Raw genomic sequence first — 24,454 nt, forward strand, 5'->3', positions numbered from 1 at the left:
CCCATTTGTTAAGAGATAGATGGGAGCTGAGGCTTACAGGGATGTTACATGACTTGGGACTGTGTCCAGGATTCAGATATATACGGTTAGGTTTGGATCTTCTCTCCAAATTCATCCTCTTCATCACCTTAAAGATACAGGGAGAGTAAATGAGAAGTGGATTCTCCCACATGGTTGATGCTGTCACAGTGCTTCTGTTTCCTACGTAGTGAGACAGGATTCCTGTAGTTCAACTGCTCTCTGCCATCAAGGCTTTCCCGTGGCACTGTAGGATTCCTGTAGTTAAACTGCGTCTAACTTTAGTTTAGTGAAGGCTTTCCCACGGCAGTATAGGATTCCAGTAGTTAAACTGCGTCTAACTTTAGTTTAGTGAAGGCTTTCCCACGACACTTTGGTTGTCATTTATGTGACTTACCTAATTTAGTTAGGACTGAAGTTGGCAGTCAACAGTTCATTACTTACTCAGCTCTGGTTTCTATATCAAAGCTGTCCTCCATTTGTTTTCTTAGAACACGGCCCTGCCTGTTTGTGCATGTGTCTGGTGTGGGCTGCACGGTAGGAAGAGCAGCTGTGAAGCCCAAGTGGACCATACTTGTTCTCGGGCCCTTGGCAGAGTGTTTGCCAGTTCTTAGTTTAGATCCTTAAATACTTACCTTGGTATTATTTTGAATGATTAGTTTTTGTCGATGGAAGCATGAACAAATTTGGCTTTATTTTATTTGTTTCATCAGGGTTTAGAAATAGTGTTTCGAGTCGGAGTAGCACTTCTTCAAATGAATCAGACAGAATTAATGCAACTTGACATGGAAGGAATGTTGCAGGTAAGTTCATGATTTCTTGTATGTTTCCAGATTTGTCATTAATAAATCATTTATAGTAATAATTCTGTTTTCATTTGTTATTGCTTAGCATTTTCAGAAGGTCGTTCCACATCAGTTTGATGGTGGCCCAGACAAATTGATCCAGTCAGCTTACCAAGTCAAATACAACTCAAAAAAAATGAAAAAGTAAGTATTTTGTATGATCTCGTAGTTATGGAGCTTATTGAGGCGTTTGGCAGGTCAGTGGATGTGGGGTGTCCCTGTGAAAAGCCCCACATTTTCCCTCCACAGGCTGTAAAATTTTCACCGTATTTGGTAGTATTGGCTTTAGTACAGCAAGGGCGGCTTTAGTACAGCAAGGGTGGCGTTAGACTGTCATCCTGCTTTCAGTAGTGACAAACCCCTTCCTTTCTTCCTGGTGGTAGTTAGATGTGTGTAAGTGTGCTGCTATCTCTAATGTTTACGATTATCACTCTTGGCTCTAGGCATTGTACATGCTAAGTACACACTCTACCACCAGGTTGTACACCAAGCCTTCTTACTTAAAAACAAAGTTAGTCGTTCTTCTGACATAGGTTTCCTCTCAGCCCTGTCTCAGGGCTGCTTGAGTTCAGCCCTGAGGAGAGGTTGAGATTTTCATCTTTTTATACTTATTTCCTGGAGGAGCTTTGTGTGGCACAGGTTTCAGTAAACAAACAAGTTCAAGATCAGTCGCAGTTCCTGGCTTAATTTTTTTTTTCCTCTTAAAAATGTTAGTGTATTAAGAATTACAGCTATTAGAACTCTTTTCTAGCTTCCAGTACTTAAATGGTCCTTAGCCTAAGGTGATAGTTAAAATTCCCATCAATGGGGCTTCTGCAGTATAGTATGTTTCTAAACTGCAGGGCCTGTAATAGGACGTTTGTTGTTCTTTTGAGACGGTATCTCACTTTGTAGCTCAGGCTGGCCTTGAGCTCTGACAATCCTATTTAACCTCCCACGTAATAGGATTAAAGGTGTGGCCACCTTGTCTGGTCTCCTCCCTTTTTCAAAATAAAATATTTTGTTCCCTTATATTACTTAATATAGTTAATTAAACTAATTAATTTAATATTCTGAGTACAAGATATTTCCGTCTCCTCCAGGTCCTCAATCTATAAATTATTCCTTCTGTATTTTATCTTTAAGCTCTATTTGTTTGTTTTTTAAATTACATTTATGTGTTCTGTATGTATGCACTCACAGACAGGTCATCCGACTTGGTAGTGCCTCTGCCTGCAAATCCATCTCCCCAGCCCTTTTTCTGTGTTATTTGTGACGTGGTCTTACTGTGTAGCCCAAGTCTGGCCATCTCCAGGCCACTGCCCCATTTGTCCCTCTTGGTGCTGGGGTCACAAGTGTGCCACCATGCCTGGCCTTTTAAATATGTTTTATTCTCTTTGCTCTAAGGTCAATTTCACCGAGTTTTGACTTAAAAGTACCAAAGCAAAACCAATAGAGTTTTTATGAAGTTTAATTATAAAGGAATGAATAGTTCTTAGTCATTCGCTTAGCTTCACACCATATTTTAACTTTATTTTTCAACCAGGAAAATACTCAAATATACCGAAAAATAGATTATTATGATAAATATCCATATTTCCTATTTAACTTTAGCAATTGTTTATACTTTGCCATATTTATTTTCCTTCTTAGAAATTATAAAATAAAGTACAGAAACTGTGATGCCATATTCCCTGATATCTCATGCCCATTGGTATAAAATAAAGTCGTCTGCTTCCCTTGCTGCATGACTTCCACAGCTTACCAGTGATGTTGTGTGTGCAGGGTGTGCCGAAGCGTTTTCTCCATGGGTTGATTCACCTACAGTGGTTCTGATCTTTCCTCTTCTGCCCATTTGACTACTGTGCTATTTTTTCTCATATAAATTATTTCAAATTATACCTCGAGGAAAAGTAAAGAAATGTATTTTATGTTAATATGTTAATATGTCCTTTTAAATTAAATAATTTAATTGCTTTTGAATGAAAGCATACCTTTAACTTTCTCTTTTCTTTCTAGACTTGAAAAAGAATACACTACGATAAAAACGAAAGAGATGGAAGAGCAAGTTGAAATTAAAGTAAGCATTCCAGGGTTAAGATTGCTGCAGATGCATGCCCTTAAGTCAGGAATTTGATAGTAGATGTTAGAATGAAATTTGTATTTACTGGCATCCTCCTGTAGTTCAGAGTAGGATGATGTGAGAAGAAACAGATCTTTCTTGTTTCTCTTGAAGAGAAAACAGACTCTGGAAATTGCATTCTGCTTAAACGTAATTGTAAAACTTGCAGAGAAGCTAACTGTGTGCTGGAGTCTAGAGCGGAGTAATCTGAGGCCGACTGTGTAGGAGACGTCATTGGTGAACTAATTTGTCTGTTGTGCTATGGCAGGCTCCCTTAGCCATGCAGAATTTTCCTTAAGCAAATATTGTGCTTTGAATTACTGTCAGGAAGCAGGTAGATTTTCAATTTGAAGGAAGAATAAATATATTTTATGTAGTCTGATATTTTTATTTGTACCTCCTGTAAGCCAAAAACATCCTTTTTAATTTACAAAATACTAGTTTCTGTAATAATGTAGACAAGATCATACATATCTAGTATAATGGGTTAACCTGTATCAGTAGAAAAACTAAGTAAACTCAGACATGTGTCCCAAAGTTTCAAAAAAGCCTAAGACTTGTGTCCTTGACTGCCTTAGACCCTAGTGCCTCCACCTCCCAAGTGTTAAAGCTGTAGCCGTCTGCCATGTGGCCTGGGAAAGACGGACAGTCTTCCTGTTGTCAGCTCATGTGTGTTATTTATTTGTGTATGACTGTGTGTGTGCGTGGGCATGTGTCACACGTCATGGTGCACTAGGGGGCGACTTGCAGTTGGTAGTCGTCTTTCTACCATGCCTGCCCTAGGGATTAAACTCAGGCCATTAGGCATGCTGGCAAGTGCTTTACTGCAGACTCAGGCCATCAGGTGTGCTGGCAAGTGCTTTACTGCAGAGCCCATCCCTCTGGGTCAAGCCAAAGAGTTCTTTTTTTGGGCTGGGGGTGGTCCCTGATTCCTTCCTTCCTTCCTTCCTTCCTTCCTTCCTTCCTTCCTTCCTTCCTTCCTTTCTTCTTTCCTTGCTTACTCTCCCTCCCCTTCTTTCTATTTTTTTAAAACAATCTTTTTTTTTTAAATTTTACAATAGTAATCCTTCCCCTCCCCTCCTCTCCTTCTGCTCCCTCCACCTTCCCCCTAACAACCCCCCCCATCTACTCCCCAGAGAGGGTGAGGTCTCCCAAAATGGGGGGTCAAAAAGTCTGTCACATCACATCACATAGAGGCAGGACCAAGGCCCTCCCCCCCCCCCCCCCCCCCCCCCCCCGTGACTAGACTGAGCAAGGTCTCCTTCCGTAGGGAATGGGCTCTAGAAAGCCAGTTCATGCACTAGGGATGTATACTGTCCCACTGCCAGTGTCTCACCAATTGTCCAAGCCACACAGCTGTCACCCACACTCAGAGGGCTTAGTTTAGTGCTATGCAGGTTCCCCAGCTGTCAGTCCAGAGTCAGTGAGCTCCTGCTAGCTTGGGTCAGCTGTGTCTGTGGTTTCCCCATCAAGGTCTTGACTCCTTTGCTCATATTATTGCTCCTCTCTCTTCGACTGGCCTCCAGGAGCTTGGTCCAGTTCTTAGCTATGGATCTCTGCATCTGCTTCCATCAGTTACTGGATGAAGGCTCTATGATGACAGTTAGGGTAGTCTTCAATCTGACTGCAGGGGAAGGGCAGTTCAGACACCCTCTCCTCTATTGCTTAGGGTCTTAGCTGGGTTCATCCTTGTGGGTTCCTGGGAATTTCCCCAGTGCCTGGTTTCTCACTAACCCCATAATGCATCACTCTATCAAGATATCTCTTTCTTTGCCCTCCCTCTCGGCCCTTCCCCCAACTCCACCGTCCAGATCCCTCATGTTCTCTCCCTCTCCTCTTTTCTCTCTCCCTTCCCCCTCCCCTTTCATCCTCCCCCCTGCATCTAATAGCAGCATAAGGGACATTGCCAAACTCTTTTTTACAAGACTACAGTTATCCTGATGCCCAAACCATGCAAACATGTAACTAAGAAAGAAAAGTATAGATCAGTTTCCCTCATGAACATTTGTAGAAGGAGCTGCAGGCTGCGTTCCTGCCACCCAGCTCCCAGCCGCCTGGCTAGTTTATGCCCCAAAATAACAACACACAAACTGTATTCATAGAAACACTGTTTGGCCCATTTCTATTAATGTGTGTAGCATCACAAGGTGGTGACTTACCAGGAAGATTCTAGCCTACATCCATCTTGGGTCGGAGCTTCATCGCCTCTGCCCTGGAGAGGAGCGGCATGGCGTCTGCTTAACTTCCCTTCTTCCCAGCATTCTGTTCTGTTTACTCCGCCCACCTATATTCTATCCTATCAGGCCAAGCAGTTTCTTTATTAATTAACCAATGAAATTGACAGATTGATATATAATACTCCCACATCAAACATTGATGCAAAAATACTCAATAAGATGTTGGCAAACTGAATCCAAGAACAGATCAGAACAATCCTCCACAGATCCCAGAGATGTAGGGATGGTTCAGCATAGGGAAATATGTCAATGTAATCCATATAAACAAAAATATGATCATATAAAAAATATGATCATCTCATTAGATGCTAAAATAAATTAGACAAGGCTGTGTGCATCTACAACCCAACCCCAGTGCTGTGGAGGGAAAAGTCAGGAGGAGCCTGGGTCTTGCTGACTGTCAGCTTCTCTTCGGGTCCAGTGAAGAGGGCACCATGTGTCCTGCATGTGCCCGTGGGTGTGCCCATTGGAAATGTACCACACACACACCCCACTCAGGAATAATTTATGTGATTAATAAGTTATATTGATGAAATATATAAAGAAATTAATTGCCAAAGTGGAATTATTTAGATTTAAGGCTTGGTAGTAACTTGATAAGTATCAGGAAGTCTAGCATTGAATAATTACATAAATGTACACTTTTGAAAAAAATCTGATTTGACCTTTATGCAAGAAAATACTAGTAACTAGTTTTTAATCTTCTTTCTTTTCCCCTTTTTCTCTTTCTTTCTTTCTTTTTTTTTTTTTTTTGCTCATTTGGTTTTTTTGTTCGTTTGTTTTTTGTTTTGCTTTGTTTTTTTCGAGACAGGGTTTCTCTGTAGCTTTGGAACCTGTCCTGGAACTATCTCTTGTAGATCAGGCTGGCCTCGAACTCACAGAGATCTGCCTGCCTCTGCCTCCTGAGTGCAGGGATTAAAATTTTTGTTCAACTAATATTTGAATACTAATTATATTGTTAGACTGTGGAGGAGACAAGGGGTGTTAGAATAAGATTATAAGGCAGGCTGTAGAGATGGCTTAGCCATTAAGTGCCCTAAGTGCTCTTCCAGAGGACCAGGCTTAAAATCTGGCACCCACAAGGTAGCTTGGCTCTCCGCTGTCTGTAACTCCTTTTCCAAGGAGGTCTAGCACCCTCTTCTGGACTCCTTGGGCACTGCACACATTGGGTGCACAGATAACACATTCAGGCAAAACATTCATACACATAAAATTAAGATAAATTAATCTTTGAAAAAAGAGTATAAGGCATTATAAATGGAGAAAACAAAGGCTGTTTATGCATTGCACTTAATGTTTAAAGTTTAGTCACAGGTGGCACGACACATGGGATTGTTTCCTTTGCTGTGTATTCTTACATATGATAATGTAACAGTTCCTTACAGTCATTTCTCATTATTCCTTTTTATTTTGTATGTGCATTGGTGTTTGGTCTGCATGTATGACTGTGTGAAGGTATCGGGTCCCCTGGAACTGGAGTTAGAGACAGTTGTGAGCTGTTATGCAGGCTCTGGGAATTGAACCTGGGTCCTCTGGAAGAGCAACCAGTGCTCTTAACCTCTGAGCCACCTCTCCAGCCCGTCATTCTTATAAAAGGCGGCCCATTATCAACACTGTGACTTAGGAATCCTCTCGAGAATGTTTGCAAACAAACGTTTTTTCTATTTCTTCACAGAGGTTACGTACAGAAAATAGGCTTTTAAAACAACGCATTGAAACATTAGAAAAAGTAAGTAAAATGAATACTGCAAATTTCTGTTCAATGCTTACCATTTAAATATAGCAAATCTAAACAGAATTTGGTATGTACGTTACCTAAGTGTGGTGCCCACCTCAGCTTCCCTTGCTTACTGTTCTTGCTATGTACTCATAATGAGCACCCTACCTAGTCATAGAATTACATATTGATACCATTTGCTTTTTTTCTCATAGGTCCTCTAAAAAGTATGACTTAGGTGGGAATAAAACATCCTGACAGATGTTTTAAAGATAAATTTTAAGTGTTTCCTGGATTTTGAGCCACACATTGGACATGGCAGGGGCTCTTTTAAGGCCTTCCACACCAAAGCTTTATATTTAGTCAAAGTGATGATAAAATCTGCTTTTATGTTCATTTTCAACATTAAGTAGTTTTATAACTCCTTGGTTGTTAGAATTGTCTTATATCTACTCATTAGCTTTTCCTTTCTGTTTCATGTAAAATAACTAGCAAGCAAGAAAATTTTCTATTTTTCTTATTATGCTTTTGATAGACTGTATTTTGTAGTTGTGTTTTTAAGAATGAATTGACTAATATAGTTTAAGAGTCTTCTTGGGCTAGGCATGTAGCATGTACTAAGTCCTGAGTTCAATCCCAGCACCATATAAACTGGGCATGGTGATGCATGTTCATAATCCCAGCCCTTGGGAAGTGGAGGAGGGAGGGTCAGAAGTTCAGAGTCATTTGTGTGAGTTTCAGGCCAGCCTATGCTACATGAAACTGTCTCTCCCCAAAAAACCAAAACAACAACAACAACAACAACAACAACAACAACAACAAAAAAAACAGCCCAACAATTTTTCTGAATTGAAAACAGTTGAATTCAGGTGTTTTTTAAAACTAAAGGTTGAGAGTAAGTTGGTGTGTATCTGCTCCTCAAGTACCAATTATATTTAAAAATCTTCTCTAAAAGTTTATAGATTAATATCCAAGAAAGAATGATGGTGGCGATGTTCCATAGTTTTATATTAATATATATTATATATATGTACTTATATTAATATATATTATATATATGTACTTATATATAATATATAAATGTGTATATATTTATATATATTAGTTGCGCACAGGACAGGGTATTCATTACAGCGCCATTGATGCTGCACTGACCGCCATGCTTATCTCAGGTCAAGTAGCTCCTCTTGTGTGATTGGATTGAAGCGGCTGGGAAAGTGGTTTGACTTTGATTCCACACACGTGTTGAACGTCTCAAGTCCTTATACTTTGTGTTATTCCTGCTTTCACTAGATAGCCAGCTTGCAGTAAAATATGCAACTTAAATTATTTTTGTTATTAGAGTTAGACACTTTCACAGAGAAAGCATTATTCCATCTAATCTTCAGAATAATAGTGAAGACCTAGGAAGGTGTGGTTTTGTGTCTAGAAGGGTAAGTACCCGTTCTCATGGCATAGGACCTTAGTTTTGACAGCATTTAGAATTCTTAAGAACTTAGATCTCGTTGAATTCTTGAACCAAAAGTGTACTTCCTGGATTATTGTTAAGAGTTTCTCGGATGCTGCTGTTGCACCAGTGGCCGCTGTGTTTGTGAGCGGTGTATTGCTGAGCCGAATCCCTTCCTCCCCTCTGGAAGTGGTTTGATGATGTGACTAGGCCTAGAAATAAATATTTAAAGGTACATTTTCAAGAAAAAAAATACTTTTTTGTCCTAAGTAATGAAAGATTTATCTCTTTTAGAGACACGATTATCTATAAGCTGTCCCTATTTTGATTTGTTTTTTAAGATTTAAAAATAAAAATACATTTAAAAAATGTTTAAGTATCCATTTTAATTAGCAATGAAAAGTAAATGGAATTTGGGTGTGGGTGTTTCTTATTCCTATTTTTATTACTTTGATTTCCTGTCTTTTTATATTTCTATCTAAATTTTTCCTTTTGTAGGAAAGTGCTTCCTTGGCAGATAGATTGATACAGGTATAGTTTTTTTATTTTATCTTTTTTATTTTTAGTATTTTCACTAACCTCTAAAGAAAATCCTAAACTTAGAAATTCATACTTAATGCATGCAATTTTACATGCATTTTCCCAAAAAATAATTCTTTGGGCTGGCATATGAATGTATACGTAATGTTTTGATAAATGTACTATTTTTAATTGAATGCTTACCTCTCTGCACGTTTTAAAGCTAACCTTATTTTTAAAGTATTTATTTCAAATGATAAGCAGTGGATTTTGTGACATTAACCACTGTTCATTGAACATTTTAGTCCTGCATGTACAACTCCGTAATATTGCATGAATTGCATTTTTTTATCAACTAAGAGAATTGTTCTTAAGACTGTCAATTCAAAATTTCATTTTGTATCCTCAAATTTGCTAGAGCAAAATAACAAGCTTCTAGCTAATAATTACCTTGGCTATTCTATTCTCTAAGGTGTCTTTTTTTTTTTACATGTCAAAAAATAACTAAACCTCACAAAGGCAGTCTTTCTTAAATCTATTCTAAATTGCTTTATACACACACAAAAAATTATGTCCTAAGGGACAAGTGACAAGAGCCCAGGAGGCTGAGGAAAACTACCTCATAAAACGGGAGTTGGCCAGCATCAGACAGCAGAGTGATGAGGCCAGCGCTAAGCTGGAGCAGGCTGAAAGCACCATCCGGGAGCTCCGGCACCGGCACCACTGGGTAAGGACCTGGTAGCCTTCCTCACCTCCCCAGCTTGGCTCTGCGGGAAGCAGTAAGACTCCCCTGTGGCCACCAAGATTTCTGGTTTTTCTTTTTTGTCTGTGGTTTTGTTACATAATATTTTTATGCTATATTCTAAGTCATAGAAAATAAGCAGTGTGCAGCTACTTTTTAGATTGGTAGGGATCTCTTTTATAGGAGGTAACTTGTAAAGTGGTTATTACTCAACATCTAGAATATGTGTACTTAAATCTTTCATAATGTTGACAGCCTATATTTTGTGAAATAGTCTAGCTTAGACTTCCTATAACAGAACACTGAATTATGAGTTAAAGTATATGCTTACAATTACTTGGAGAGGAGAAAAGTTGTCAAAGACGGGGAGTAATTCTTAAAAAATAAAAGTTACTGCTGGGAGGTAGTGGTGCACGAATGGACATCACTTTTACTCAGCAAAGATTAGAAACATCGCCATCTGTATTCAAAAGTTAGAAGACTAGAAGTGAAAAGAGCAATGAAAGCCATAAACATGTATTTTTTTCAGTGAAGGCAGTTAAGAAAAATGGATGTGTTAAAATAATATTGAAATGGCCACAGCTGCAATAGTTTGTTCTATCTTTAATCACAAGGCATGGAACAGGAACACAGTTCTTCACAGTGAGATGGAAATGGCTTGTCAGTGCAGTGCCGTCTGTTTGGAAGGAAAGTAAGTTACCATGCTTGCACCAGCTGCAGCTGAAACCACGTCAACAGAAGGAATGCAGGTTTATAGCAGGAGAGCGGCCTTTGCAGACTCCACACTCACTTTCCCATAGACCTGCATGTGGAGCTAATATTACCAGCGAGAAAGCAGATTCTTACAAGGAGGGTGGTCTCTGACATTGCAGAGATAAAGCAATGAAGTGCACGGAATAGGTGAAGTTTATAGCACAGCCTTGAATGAACCCAAGGCCAGGTTGTGCATCCGAGATACTAAGATGATTGTAGAAGTTGTTGTGTATCCGAGGTACTAAGATGATTGTAGAAGTTGTTGTGTATCCGAGGTACTAAGATGATTGTAGAAGTTGTTGTGCATCCGAGATACTAAGATGATTGTAGAAGTTGTTGTGTATCCGAGGTACTAAGGTGATTGTAGAAGTTGTTGTGTATCCGAGGTACTAAGGTGATTGTAGAAGTTGTTGTGTATCCGAGATACTAAGATGATTGTAGAAGTTGTTGTGTATCCGAGGTACTAAGATGATTGTAGAAGTTGTTGTGTATCCGAGGTACTAAGATGATTGTAGAAGTTGCATTTCCAGAAAATGAGAGCTGCAGTGGGCACACGCGTTTCTTACAGAGAGCAGTGACTGAATGTTAGGCTTGTTGATGTGGCCTTGCTTGTATGCTTCATTGAGAATTCTAAAAAATCTTATTTTATGCCTTAGTAAAAGCTCATATTATGTGTCAAGAGAGAAAATGTTATTTCTGTAGCTATAGCTGAAGTTTTATAAGTTATTTGGTAAATTATTAATGTACCTTTTTCTAGTCAAGACAGAAACGAAGGTGAAAATAGTAAATGTAAATGGTTCAGTATATCAAGGGACCACTCACGTTCTTGTGCGAAGGCTTTGTTGTGTAAGCCTGTCCACGGTGCTTCATGTCATGTCCATATGCATAGTATGTGCAAGAACTTTATATGTGGGTTATTAAAATGGAGCCAGTCTTTTAGATGATAAACAAGATTAATGTTAAATATTACAAACAATTTCTGTTTGGAACAAGACGGTGAAAGTTTATTTCACAAAATCAATAGCTCTGCCCTCAGAATTAAGATTCAGATATTTATCTTATCAATGTACAAAAGTATAGGAAATTTGAACTGAGAGAATCATAATCTTATCCATAGCAGTTTTGACAAAAGAAGCAGATTGTAAAGAGAAGACACGCTGGAGTGAGAACAGTGTGGCTGAACACTTGGTTCTAGTCTCCTTAAATACACTTTTATGGATGTCTGGACGCTCATAGTTAGTGTTTAGAGCTCATAGTCCAGCAGGAGATAATGAGTTTCTGATACAACTCCTGCCGCCCCGTCAGCATTTCGTATGTGAGGAGCTTTAGGCTCAGATGTGGAACTAGGGCTAGTTCTGCTTTGATAACTGATCTTTGATATTCAGTGAACTTCTGTTTGATTTCAGAAACGATTTAAGCAGAGCCGGACCATTTCAGGTCTCATTTTTTTTTCCCACATAATTTGTGAAATTTAAATGTGTAGTTTGATGTTTTAAATGTCGAGGGTTGTGTAACCCCCACATTACAGTGGTCATTTCCATCATGTCCAACATGTGTTACAGTTTGTTCTCCTTGCTCATCCCATCAACCTGTGTCTGAATACTTTGAATTTTTCTACAATTTTCTCTAAGTGGAATTGTTGACTTTTCTATAAGTGGAACTAGTTTCTTTTAGTTAGCATATCAGTTTACTTTTATTTATGTATTTTGTGATTTTTTTAGTTGTGATAAAACATATACAAAATATAAATTTACCATTTAAGTAAGTGTGGTTCAGTGGCATTGAGTCTGTTTCCGTTGTTATTAACATTACCACTGTTTATAAAAATTTCTCATGGTTTTAAATTCTGGACGCATTTAATAAGAAACAAATAAGCTTACTGTAGTGAAAAGGCTTTTTAAAATGACACATTTAGTCAGTGTGGTTACAGTGCATATGTACTGACAGGGCTTGAGAGCTGGCTCAGTGGTTAAAACACTGTTGCTCTTATAGAGAGGATCCATTGGCTTCCCAGTGCCCACACAGGATCTCACAACCACCTGTGGTTCCAGTTCAGCTCCTTCTAGTTTCTGTGGGCATCTGGCATGCACGCAGTGTGCGTGCCTCCATGCAGACAAACACTCAGTAATTAGAACACAGAACGAGACTGCTTACAGGAGCACGTAGAGTTCCTGGAGCAGCAGGGTGGGATCAGAAGGAAGCAAGTGGAGCTCCCTCAAGGCTGGGCTTGGATGTGTCTTGGTGAGGGTGTGCTCCCTTCAGACTAGGTGGAGAGCTGGGGCTAGAGGAGTGGGCGGCAGCAGGTCGCAGTCCGTCTGTGGGACTATAGTTCCCGAGCATTTGACAGTGGGACAGTAAGAACCTGCAGTACCTGGATTTTCACTGATTGATGAGGAGAGAGCGTCTTTGGGCATCTGGTGGTTATAGGGGTTATTATTCACAGCCAAACTTTTATGTAATTTCAGGATACGATATTTGAGTAGGCCAATTCTATTTGTTGTGCAAGAGGAGAAATTTTATGTTCCCATACGTAGGAATATGGTGGATGTGTAGGCAGAGACTGCTTGTTTGTCCCTGGCTGCCCAGACCCGAAATAATCACACAGAAACTATATTAATTGCAATACTCTTTGGCCAATAGCTTAAGCATATGTCTAGCTAGCTCTTATAAAGTAAATTAACTCATTTCTATTATTTTATATTTTACTGTAAGGTTGGCCTCCTGGTAAAGTTTCGACTAGGTCTTCTACGGTGGCTGCATGGCTTCCCTGACTCCTACTACTCTCTATGCTGTTTGGATTTCCTGCTTGGCTTTACTCTGCTAAGCCATTGGCCGAAAGCAGATCCTTTATTAACCAACGGCAGTAAAGCATATTCATAGCATACAGAGTGGAATCCTACATCAGTGGATGTATTATCCAAATTTCAGGCTCCTGTGACAGCAGGTGGAGGTAGTCAGCTCTTAGGGAGGAATTGATCTGGGTCATGGTTTGTTCATTGGACCAGTGGCAGCTTTCATACCCTAGTGAGGTGGTGTAGGAAGCTTGCTCCGCATGGCAGCCAGGAAGCAGAGAGACTCGGTGTCTCTTTCAAGGGCACACTCCTATGCCCCCCCGCCCCTCACTGTATCCTTCTTGTTGGTTGTTTTTTACTCTTTGTTCTTTTGGGGGCCCACCACCCAGCTCCCAAATAAATCCACATGGAGTTTTATTCTTTCTTATGACTGCCTGGCCTTAGCTTGGCTTGTTTCTTGCCAGCTTTTCTTAAATTCCTTGTCCACCTTTTGCCTCTGGGCTTTTACCTTTCTCTATTTCTGTATTTCTTTTCTATCCTTTTTATTTGGTGTCTGGCTATGTGACTGGGTGACTGACCCCTTCTTTTCTCTCTCTGTCTCCTCCGGATCTCTCCTCCTATTTATCCTCTCTGCCTGCCAGCCCCGCCTACCCTTTCCCCTGCCTTGCTATTGGCTGTTCAGCTCTTTATTAGACCAGTTAGCTGCTTTAGACAGGCAAAGTAACACAGCTTTGCAGCGTAAAACAAATGCAACATAAAAGAATGCAGACATCTTTGTATCATTAAAACAAATGTTCCACAGCATAAACAAACGTAACAGACTTCAAATAATAATTCGACAACACACTCCATTTCCTAAAGGTTTCATGAATATTTCCTTTTCTCTGAGGGACATTCAGTATCTGAAGTACAGCAGTTGGGCTCTTTGGTGGGTTCAGTTGCAGAGATCTGGAAGGAACAGGCTAATAGGGTTGCTGTGTGGCCCCTGAAAGTTTGTGTGACTTGACAACTGAGAGTGACTCTTGCCCTCTGAAGTTTCAGGAGTTAAGAATGGAGCCAGGCAGCCCACAGTTTTAGGCACAATGTGCTAATAGAAATGGTGGTGTGGTGGTTTGAATGAGAATGACCCCAACACTTAAGCCCTGTTTAGGAAGTATTTGGGAGGTTGGCCTTGTTGGAGGAGGAAAGGCTATGGGTGTGGGCTTTGAGAATTTAAGCCTCAGTCTGGCCCAGTCTCTGTCTCTGTTACTGCTCCAGAGCCACGTCTGCCTACCTGCCCTGTGCTTCCCTCTCTAAAACTGTGAGCAGCACCCCCCCAATGCTTTCTTCTTTAAGTCACCTTGGTCATGGTGTCTCTTTACAGCAATAGAACAGTAACTAAGATGGGAAAAATTAAGGATGGAAAGTTTAGAGCATCTGTGACAAAGATTTCAGAATCAGTAGTATCAGGATTATCCACAGTAGCGATGTCAGCTCTGTAGGGTGTAACTCTCACTTCAGGCTGTGTGTATGTAGGGATAATAGCATTCAGTGTTCCCACCAACAGAGGTTTGACAATGAACAAACTCACGGTTGTAGTCCAAGAGTTTATTCTTAGCTGTGTGCACTGTGTGTGAGGTGTGTAGGTCTGAACATATGTGTGCAGTACAGATGTGACTCCATCTTTGCAACTATTAAGCAGTCTATTGGGAATACTTTATACCAGATAACTACAGCTAACTGCAGCCTGTCTCTTGGTATCTCTAGGGTGACTGATTCGAGGAAGAACACTTAATCTGTGGCTGCTCCAAGTTCTCACATGGCATTATATTAGCATACACCCTCCACACATCCTTCTGTATACTTTAAATAATTTCTAGGTAACTTGTGCCCAATTCAGCATAGTTAATGTAAATAAATAGTTGTTATATAGTGCTTAGAAAGTAATACCAAGATAAAAGAAGATATGCTTAGTATAGTTACAGATTTGTAAAACTTTCCTTGCTTGGGTTGTATGGGGCGCCGTCTGTCTTTTATCTCAGTGATTGGACATCCGTGGATTTGTGTAGAGTTGGTTATTTCATTAATTTTCCAGAGTGGTGGTTTCCGTTTCTTCTCCCTTGTGCTGCACTTAGCAGTGTTCTTCTGAGAGATAATATTTCTGTCTCTCTTCCTTTACCTCTTTCTTCCCTCCCAGCCCCTCACTGGAGCCTGTTTTCTATCACTCTGGGTTCATAGATTTTGTTTATTCAATATTTCATATGTTCTTTAATGGTTTAATGCAATTGGTACAATGATTATGTCATACTCGTTTAAATTTAAAAAGTGTAAGACTTGTCTTTTACTTATCATTGGAAATTGCAGATTTTCCTAAATAATTTGAGAAAGTATGTTCAGTAGCACATTCGAGTTTCTCATCCCTGTTATAAAATTTATACCCTCTTGTGGTCTGTGAGGGCATGCACACATGTGTCATATATTCTTAAAGACACACAAATATACACATACAAACATGTAAACTTAAAAATAATAATGTTTTAAATAAGGTAATTTTGGCTTTGATCTAAAGGTTAAATGTCTTATATTTATATATAGTGTTTGCCTTTCATTTTAAATAAGAAATAGAGGTCACTGTAGTGAAAATATTTGTTTTCTTCACATTTCTTAATCATTAGCAGTAATTAAAAATAACAAGATAAATTTCCATTTTAAAGAATTTATGTAGTTTTTGTAAGTATTAGAAAGAAGTCATTTAAATTATAGATATTTTTTGATAGTACTGGGATTTGAATGTAAATCTCACGCATGCTGGACATGCGGTCTAACAGATAGCTACGTCCCAGCCTGTGTTTTACTCTTTGTCTTGATACCTGAGTTGCACGTAGTGACCAAGATTCATTCTGTAGCCCGGAGTAGCTTTGAATTTTTAATTCTTTTCTCTTACGCCTCCCAGCTGCTTCAGTTACAGGCAGGAGCCACTTTGCTAGATGGATTTAAAAGCAAAAGCAAAAACGAAAAACACAGCCATTTCGGGCACAATGGGAGGGATGGTTTGGGAGCAGTTTGGGGCCATGTACCGGAGGAGATCAGAAAGTGCATTTTTATTACAGAGATCTGTTCTGGAGTGCCCTGCCTTTCGTAACTTTCATTTCTTCCTGATGCTCAAGTGTGGCAGTCACATGTACTGTCTGTCACTACTTTATTTTTTACTTATGTGTATTATTACATATTTTGTCTTGGGAATAAGTAAAAACATTATATCATTTTAAAAAGTAGCTCTAAATTCCTAGGTGGACATTTGAATACAACTAAACATTACAGTGAGCGTGTGCAGTGGCACCCTCGCGCTGGTGTGTGAGCACCAGCGGGGTAGAGAGAGACAGGGAGATGTCCTGCCTCTGTGGTTTGTCTCTTTATGCAGAAATTGCTTTTTTCTCTTCTTACACTAATCCATGCAAATATTTTAAAGAAATTGACATTTCTAGAGCGAATAAAAATTTTCTTTCTTAGGGTTTAAGGTATTTCACCTTAATCTTTACTTTCAATGCATGGAAATAGGATTTTTAGGCTTTAGATGCTTTTGTAGTCTTTATTGTGAGCTAACTAAGCAGTCTTAAGATACCGTATATCCATACTGAAAAGAGTAAAAGGAGTTAATGTTTTTTGTTTACTTCAATTTTAAATAATCACCTCAATTTTAAAGAATATTTCAACATGTCATCACTATAAAAATCATTTGAATTATTTTGATTTATTTTATGCGCTTATTCAATTTTATACTTTTGGTCGTGGTGCTGGGGGTTGAACGCAAGGGACTTGCACTGAAAACCAGTTTGTCTTTGTTTATCACCATACTCAGCAAGGATCTCAAGTATTAAGTGACCATGTGAGGCTGACGGGTACCCTGTTGTCTGCAGAGCCAGAACAAGCTCTTGAGAGTGGACAGAAAGAAGACAAATACTTCGTATGAACAGGGTTGAGGAGTGTAATAACTTATTACCAAAGCTGATTTACGTGGTCACCCTCAAAGATACCAGAACTCGGCTTTTCTTTTCTTTTTAAACTCATTTGTTGGGAAAAGGGAAATAATTTGAAATACTGGGTAGATCAGATTTACTTTTTAGTTGCCCATAATACCCACATTATATAATTTTATTGTTTTTCTGAATGTGTATATTTCCATGCTTGTCTTTCCCTAAAGTTTCAGTCTATGTCTATAACCTTTAGCATAAATGCAGCTCTTCCTACAACGAAGATTTCGTGCTGCAGCTGGAGAAGGAGTTGGTCCAAGCCAGGCTGAGTGAGGCTGAGTCTCAATGCGCCCTGAAGGAGATGCAGGACAAAGTGCTGGACATAGAGAAGGTGGGAAACCTTTGTGAATACCTCCTTCCTGCTCTGGCCAGAGCCGAGCCAGATACTTGTGCAGTACTTGCTGAACTGAGTTAGACCTGATGTTTTTTACACTCGAGGAGCTATGCACTAGATTTGCTGGTTGGTAGATGGTAGAGTGCTTGCCTAGAATGTGTGAGGTCCTGGCGTCAGGCCCAGCTCCAGATGGCAATTCCTGCAATCCCAGCACTCAGGATGAAGAGGTAGCAGTTCAAGATCAGCCTTGCTTAGATGGTGAGTTGGAGGTCGGTCTAGTGTGTATATGAGACCCTGTCTATAGGGAGAGTGGAAAGGCAGAATAAAACTAACTCTAAGGCTGCCAGTTCAGAAAATCCTTTCCTGTATCAGTGAGCACAGGACTATTTTCTGCTTCCTCTTCATCAGATCACTGTTACAGGTCTGTGCTACAACTTAAAAATGGGGTGTGAGTACTGCAGTTCTTTATTCTTCAGGATTGTTTAGCTATTCTGGGATTTTGTGTTTCCATATAAAATTGAAGATTTATTTTTCAATTCCTTTGAAGAATTGTGTTGGAATTTTTATGGGCTTGCATTGCATCTGTAGATTGCTTTTGCTAGGATGGCCATTTTTACTATGTTAATCCTATCAACCCATGAGCATGGGAGATGTTTTCATCTTCATCAATTAAAAGTGCCAGCTCTTCCTGGTAACTTTCATACAAATCCATACATATTTTCATGTTTAAGAATGCAAATACTGATGAATTCTGTCCCCAGAACCCAGATGGTGGAAGGAGAAAACTGGCTCCTGCAGGTTAGCTGACAACCTCCTCAGATGTGTGTGTGGGCACACACAGCCATACAGAATTACGTTATAAAAAATGTGACTTTAAAAAAAAAATCTGAATTTCTCTGACTTTAGAAGAACAACTCGTTTCCTGATGAGAACAACATCGCGAGGCTTCAGGAGGAGCTCATAGCTGTGAAGCTGAGAGAGGCGGAAGCCATTATGGGTTTGAAGGAACTTCGACAGCAAGTCAGAGATCTAGAAGAACACTGGCAAGTATGTCAGGCTGGCTGTGCTTTTCCAAACAGAACAAAAACCAAGGACTTAGTTGTGTGACTTTGAAATACCTGGTGACCAACAGTAGGTGATGAAAAGAAATCTTGCTTAGCGTCACAGTTGAGACATTTACAACTTGAAAGCACATCTAAGATGTACTTTATATAATTCTTAAAATGAAACCAAAGATAAACTATAAACAAGATCATATTGAACTTTTGCATTGTTCGAGTTTCCTAGAGAACTATAAATAGTACAAAACTTACACAGTATAAAACTTTTTTTTTTCATTAAGAATAATATTTTTATTCTTTGAGAAGGTCATACATGTATGCAGTGTATTCTGACCGTATTCATCGTGGTGCCTCCTCCAGATCCTTCCTTCCCAGCTTCAGATCCTCATTTGTTGTTTCCTTTAAACTCACTCGTCCGGTTCGTGCTGCCACATACTCACGGGTGTGGGGTCATCCACTTGAGCACGATCGGTCTACCAGGGCTGCACGGCTAAAGAAAAGTGATTCTCCCATCAGCAGCTCGTAGCTGTGGTGGAAGCTCCGGGGCCCCTTCATGCTGGAATGTGGACTGGCTTGATTTAATACAGGGTTTGTGCAGGCAACCTCAGCTGGGGGTTCATGAGTTCAGTGGTCCGGTCATGTCCAGAGGACACTGTTCAGTCCTGGGCTTCCCCACCCCCCAGCTCCGTGAGCCTCGGTGAGAGGGGCTAGACACAGGTGTCTCTTTTATGACTGCGCACTCCGTCACTTTAATCAGTTGTCAGTGTCTGTGTCAGTTGTTGTCCACTGCACAAAGACAGCCTGTGGTGTAGAGGTGGAGCTCAGAGGTCAGTTTGGTATTCAGTTCAGTTAGCAAACACAGTTTGCTTTGCTATCAGGTACATTGTTGGGAAGACGGAAACAGCTGAAGGAGGACACCAGTGTGTATTTGTAAATTTCTGACTTCTTTGAAAATGCCTATCACAAAAATAAATGACACTTTAGGTATCTTCTTACAGATGTATCTTCTTATAAGGGAAATTTGATAAAGAACAGACTGTAACAACGTGTGAAAGACAGAAGAGAATGAATTTTTAAAAACAATATAGTTTCAGAATGGTGATCTTGGTTTAAACTGAGGGTGGGAAGAGACATCTAGTAAGGACTGAGGTCAGTCAGTGGAGGGGACACCTGCTGCAAGGCCCAGAGCCAAGGCTGCTCGTCTGAATTGGGTCCCCTGCACTCGCAGGGTGGGAGAGAACTGACTCATGCCGGCTGTCCTCTGAGTGCCGTGGAACCAGTGAATGAATATAATGTAATTTTAAAAAAACAAAAGAAGTTATTCTTTGATATTGTCATGGCTTTTAAAAATGTATTGACAAATACCCAGCTGTAACAAACTGTAGTTAAGCTGGGCATGGTGATTTGTGTCTGGATCCCAACACTTAGGCTGAGGCGGGAAAGCCCTAAGCCCAGAGTCTGCCAGGAATACAAACCAAAAGCACCTCTCAAACAAGTAAAATGATTTGGGGCAATGCTTAAATATGTGCTCTGTAAAGTTAACTCTTGTTTTGATAAAGTGTAATGTTGTATGCTGTAGCGTCATTTAGCCCGAACTTCTGGAAGATGGAAAGACCCGCCCAGGAAGAACACTGTGAATGAGTTACAAGATGAGCTGATGAGCATCCGCCTCAGAGAAGCAGAGACCCAGGCAGAAATGAGAGAGATGAAGCAGAGGATGATGGAGATGGAGACACAGGTATGACGGGCAGGCCCAGGTGAAAGTAGCGTAGGTCAGAGTCTGACAGCTGTTTGTTCAAAATTCTTATGTAACTAAAAATAACATTGAAGAGATACCATAAAGTTATGAAGAGTGAAGATCTAGGCTTTAAATGGGAAATTTAAATTTTATGCTGTTGTGTTTAGAGGGTGGCAAATGAGCAAAAAATTTAATATTGTCTCATCCTTAGAATTAAGGTAAAAGATGAAGTCCAGACAGCAGTTTTCTCGTTCTCGTGTAGAAAGCTAAAAGTCACTGCTGCTTCCTGTCCTTATTCTCTTGAGCTAGGGTCTGTCATTGACCCTGGAACACCGGCAACTTAGCATGTTTTACCATGAAGCAAGCTCCAGTAATCCTCCTGCCTGTGTCTACCCCAGGTCTAGGGTTGAAATGTGAGCCTGCCTTTTTACACGAGAGCTGACGATCTGAACCATGCTGGTGCATCAGGCACTCTTGCCGACAGCTTTTGCCCCAGCCCTGTTTTGTTTTAGCTTTGTTTTTTGAGACAGGGTGTGCAATATTGCTGGCGGACTGTAATGATATTTTGTGTTTTAACAAATAAAGCTTGCCCAAAGATAGAGTGCGGAGCTAAGCCACTAGAGGCCGGGCAGTGGTGACACACACCTTTAATCCCAGGACTCTGGAAAAAAGGACAGATGCATCTCTGTTAGTTCAAGGCCACCCTGGGCTACGAGAAACTGATCCAGTCTGAAAGAGAAACAGAGCTCACACAAAGGCAATCCCAGCACTGGGGAGGTGGAGACCGGTGGAGAGAGGAATATAAGGCAGGAGGAGGCAGGAGCGCAGATGCAGTCTGAGGTGTAGTCTGAAATTGTCAGAGGATGCAGTCTGGGGAGGTGGTCTGAGGACAGGCTCGCCCTTTTGGTCTGAGGATTTGGTAGAGGTAAAAGGTCTCTCTAGTGGCTGGCTTCACTGCTTCTCTGACCTCTCAGCTTTCACCCCCTAATAGTTGACTCTGGGTTTAGAATTCATGCTACAGTTGGCTTGTTACTCACTCTGTAGCCTGGATTAGCTTCAAACTAGTGGCCAGTACTGGGATTATAGGCATAAACACCTTTTTTTTCCCCAGAAATTTAATCTCTGCTTGACCCTTCAACAAAATTTAAGCAAGCTGGACTGCATTTGGTTTTATTAGGGTTGCCTTACTGCACAAATTAAGAAGGGAAATTTATGTAGAGCAAAGTTCCTCAACCAGAATATGTAATTTTTGGGCTAGAAATTTGATGTGGAATCCCCCTCTATATGCTGTGACTATTTTATTACCAATGGTTAATAAAGAAGCTGCTTTGGCCTATGGCAGGGCAGAATAAAGCTAGGTGGGAAAACTAAACTGAATGCTGAGAGAAAGAAGGCGGAGTCAGGCAGATGCCACATAGCCTCCCAAGAAGCAAGATGTGAAGTAACCACGAGCCTTGTGGTAAAATATAAAACAATAGAAATGGGCTAATTTAAGATATTAGAGCTAGCTAGGAATATGCCTGAGCCTTTGGCCAAACAGTGTTATAATTAATTCAGTTTTTCTGTGATTATTCGGGTCTGGGTGACTGGGAAATGTCTCCCTTTACCGAAATTTTGTTTTTCGTAACTAGTCTGCGCATCATGGGGTGTTTAGCACCCTGGCCTCGGCCCTGCAGATGTCTTCTCTTTAATAACTAAAGCTGTGTTCATACATTTCCAGTAGAGAATCGCAGGTGTCAACTGTAGTGTGCATTTTACCTTTTCAAGTTATATGATGTGATCCTGAGTAATAAGTTTAAAATTTAAGTCCAAACCCATCTCCTCAGATCTCTCTTTGTGTCACGTCTCCGTCTTAGATGTATTGGGCCTGAGATGTGTGGATTGTTTCGCTAATAACGCTGTTTGCTCTGTAAAGATGAACTTGGCTTTTATGAATGTCATTTGTCAGAGTTGTATTTCATGTAAAGTTGTCCTGTGGATTCATGCTGCAGACTGTAGGATCTCTGCTGATACTGAACTCTTCAGATACCCATGTCCTTAAATAAAATGGTTTATTATTTGTGTGTAACCCGTGTCCATTCTCCAGTATACTTCAAACCATCCCTAGGTACAAGGCTTAATGTAGCACAGAAGAACAGAACTAATGGCTACAATGTATTATTTATGCAATAATAACAAGAAAAGTGTGCACATGTGCAGTACAGATACAATTTAAACATTTTTCAATCATTAGCAGTTTGAATTTGTGGATACATAGGGAAGGGGAACAATGCATTCTGCTGATTTTCAGAGTTTTGTTCAGCCAGTAGGGGGCGTAGTTTACTCATGCCTCGTTCTGTGTTCTAGTGAACAGATGTGGCCAGCCCGTGTCAGGCAGGTCTCTGGGACATGCAGTGTCTTCAGGGTGGACGTGTCTTGTTTCATAGCACCCAGTTACTTCCTCAGAAAGTTTCATTGAAATTAAAAAATAAGGAAGAGGCTAAAATTATGAAAAGTAAAAATCAGATTTTATAGTGGGAAGTTTTATTTTTATGATCAAAATTTATATACATATATATGTATATTTGTATGTGTGCATATATATGGGGGGTGAGTTCAATTCCAGACACGGTTTAGAGAACCTTTGAAATCTGAAGCAATGGACAGCTGAGCCGTCAGACGTATAGGCTGTGCACACCTTTTCATCGCGTGTCCCAGCAAATACACACCAGAAAAACATTCTCCATAGCACAGGGAAGGGTCTTGTATAGGGAGTACCTAAGGTTAGCAGTTTTTGTGCCTAGAAATGGGGACACATTTCCTCCTGCCAGGCCTTTCATGTGGCAGATTTGAGTTTATACAGTCAGACGTGCTGAGTTGAGGTTTGCTCTGTGGTTATATACACTGTGCCACCAGGCTTAAATCCCTGTGGCCATACCTCATTTTCAGAATGAGGATTGGTTTCCCAGAGGGCTGTTCTCAGAAACTTGGTGTCTTCAGTCTGCATCACCCCCTGGAATTGGGAGTGTCTCCAGCAGTGCTGCTCTGTTGCTGATGTGGGAATTGGAGGGCTGTTTCCCATTTTCCAATAAAGCCTTAGCCTCCAGTTTGCTTTTGTATCAGAGGTGTTTGGCCTTCTAATGCTTCTGCCCGCCAATGGCTGCAGCACTTGGTCCAGAACATATTTCTGCCTCTTCTCCCAGATTGTGTTGTATAACCCCAGAGGCAGCAGTGTGCGCTGGTTCCATGCCAGAAGAGATGGTAAAGTTAGTGCTTCTCCCGGTTCCGTCCAGCCCATGCCGTGGGTGTATCCTAAGACTCTCCAACTTTGTGCCTGCTGGGGTTTATGACAAGAGTGAATAAGGAACCTGTAACGCTCTACGCTGAACAGTTGGCCTCGTTACTGATGTTTATTCTAACTGAGTTTTCTCTGCAGTATGGCTGCTTCTGCCTTGGTAAGAAGGGCTTAAATCCCTCCCTCCCTTCTTCCCGAGGAGGCTTCTGGGCAGAACCCAGAGTTCAGTCTTGGTCCCCGCCCCCCCCCCCCAATTTGGTCAGAAGGTTGGAATCGGCATTCTAGCTCTTTTGATCCCACTCAAGAGTCCTCGTGATTTGTTGGTTTGTACCTTCTGTTTCTGTCCCAAATTCATCTTTTCCTTCTTTCCTGTTTTTTTAATTTTTCTTTCACTTTCTCCATATTAGTTTGACTTTTAGAATTATTTTTTAAAATTAATTTATTTTTTTATTGGTGTTTTTTTTCTGTATGTGTGTCTGTGTGAGGGTGTTGGATCCTGGACTTATAGACAGTTTTGAGCTGCCATGTGGGTGCTGGGAATTAAACCCAGGTCCTCTGGAAGAGTAGCCAGAGCTCTTACCTGCTGAGCCATCTCTGCAGCCCTGTGATTATTTTCTTTTAATTATTTATAATTATTAATGTTTATTTCCTGAAAAACTGGAAACACTTGCCTGACTAAACAAATTCTAAAGGCAGTGACTATATCTCTATTTTAAGCTCCAGACCCTCAGAAGAACATCCGCGTTGTCCTATACCCCACCTTATTCTGTGGACGTGGCCTGTGCCTCAGGGTTGTCAGCCTCTGCTGCCGCCACAGGGCTGGCGCTCGCTTGACTCCAGTCTGTAACTGCTGTGTCCTTCTTCCT

General features: G+C 40.5%; 1 protein-coding gene across 9 annotated transcripts in view; it reads left to right on the forward strand.

The window, feature by feature from the left end:
- Positions 1-24,454, forward strand: part of Evi5 (ecotropic viral integration site 5) — a 143,143-nt gene that overhangs the window by 65,433 nt on the left and 53,256 nt on the right. For 7 of the 9 annotated variants that reach the window (XM_057771085.1, XM_057771080.1, XM_057771082.1 and 4 more), the window contains 9 exons: positions 732-821; positions 910-1,007; positions 2,862-2,922; positions 6,877-6,930; positions 8,864-8,896; positions 9,465-9,611; positions 17,378-17,512; positions 18,422-18,562; positions 20,156-20,314. In XM_057771085.1, the coding sequence (XP_057627068.1) occupies positions 732-821; positions 910-1,007; positions 2,862-2,922; positions 6,877-6,930; positions 8,864-8,896; positions 9,465-9,611; positions 17,378-17,512; positions 18,422-18,562; positions 20,156-20,314 (918 nt within the window). The remainder of the gene's footprint in view (positions 1-731; positions 822-909; positions 1,008-2,861; positions 2,923-6,876; positions 6,931-8,863; positions 8,897-9,464; positions 9,612-17,377; positions 17,513-18,421; positions 18,563-20,155; positions 20,315-24,454) is intronic. The other 2 variants (XM_057771087.1, XM_057771088.1) reach the window with 2 other exon arrangements.

This window comes from Chionomys nivalis, chromosome 6 (assembly GCF_950005125.1).
Source record: "Chionomys nivalis chromosome 6, mChiNiv1.1, whole genome shotgun sequence".
Taxonomy (NCBI): domain Eukaryota; kingdom Metazoa; phylum Chordata; class Mammalia; order Rodentia; family Cricetidae; genus Chionomys; species Chionomys nivalis.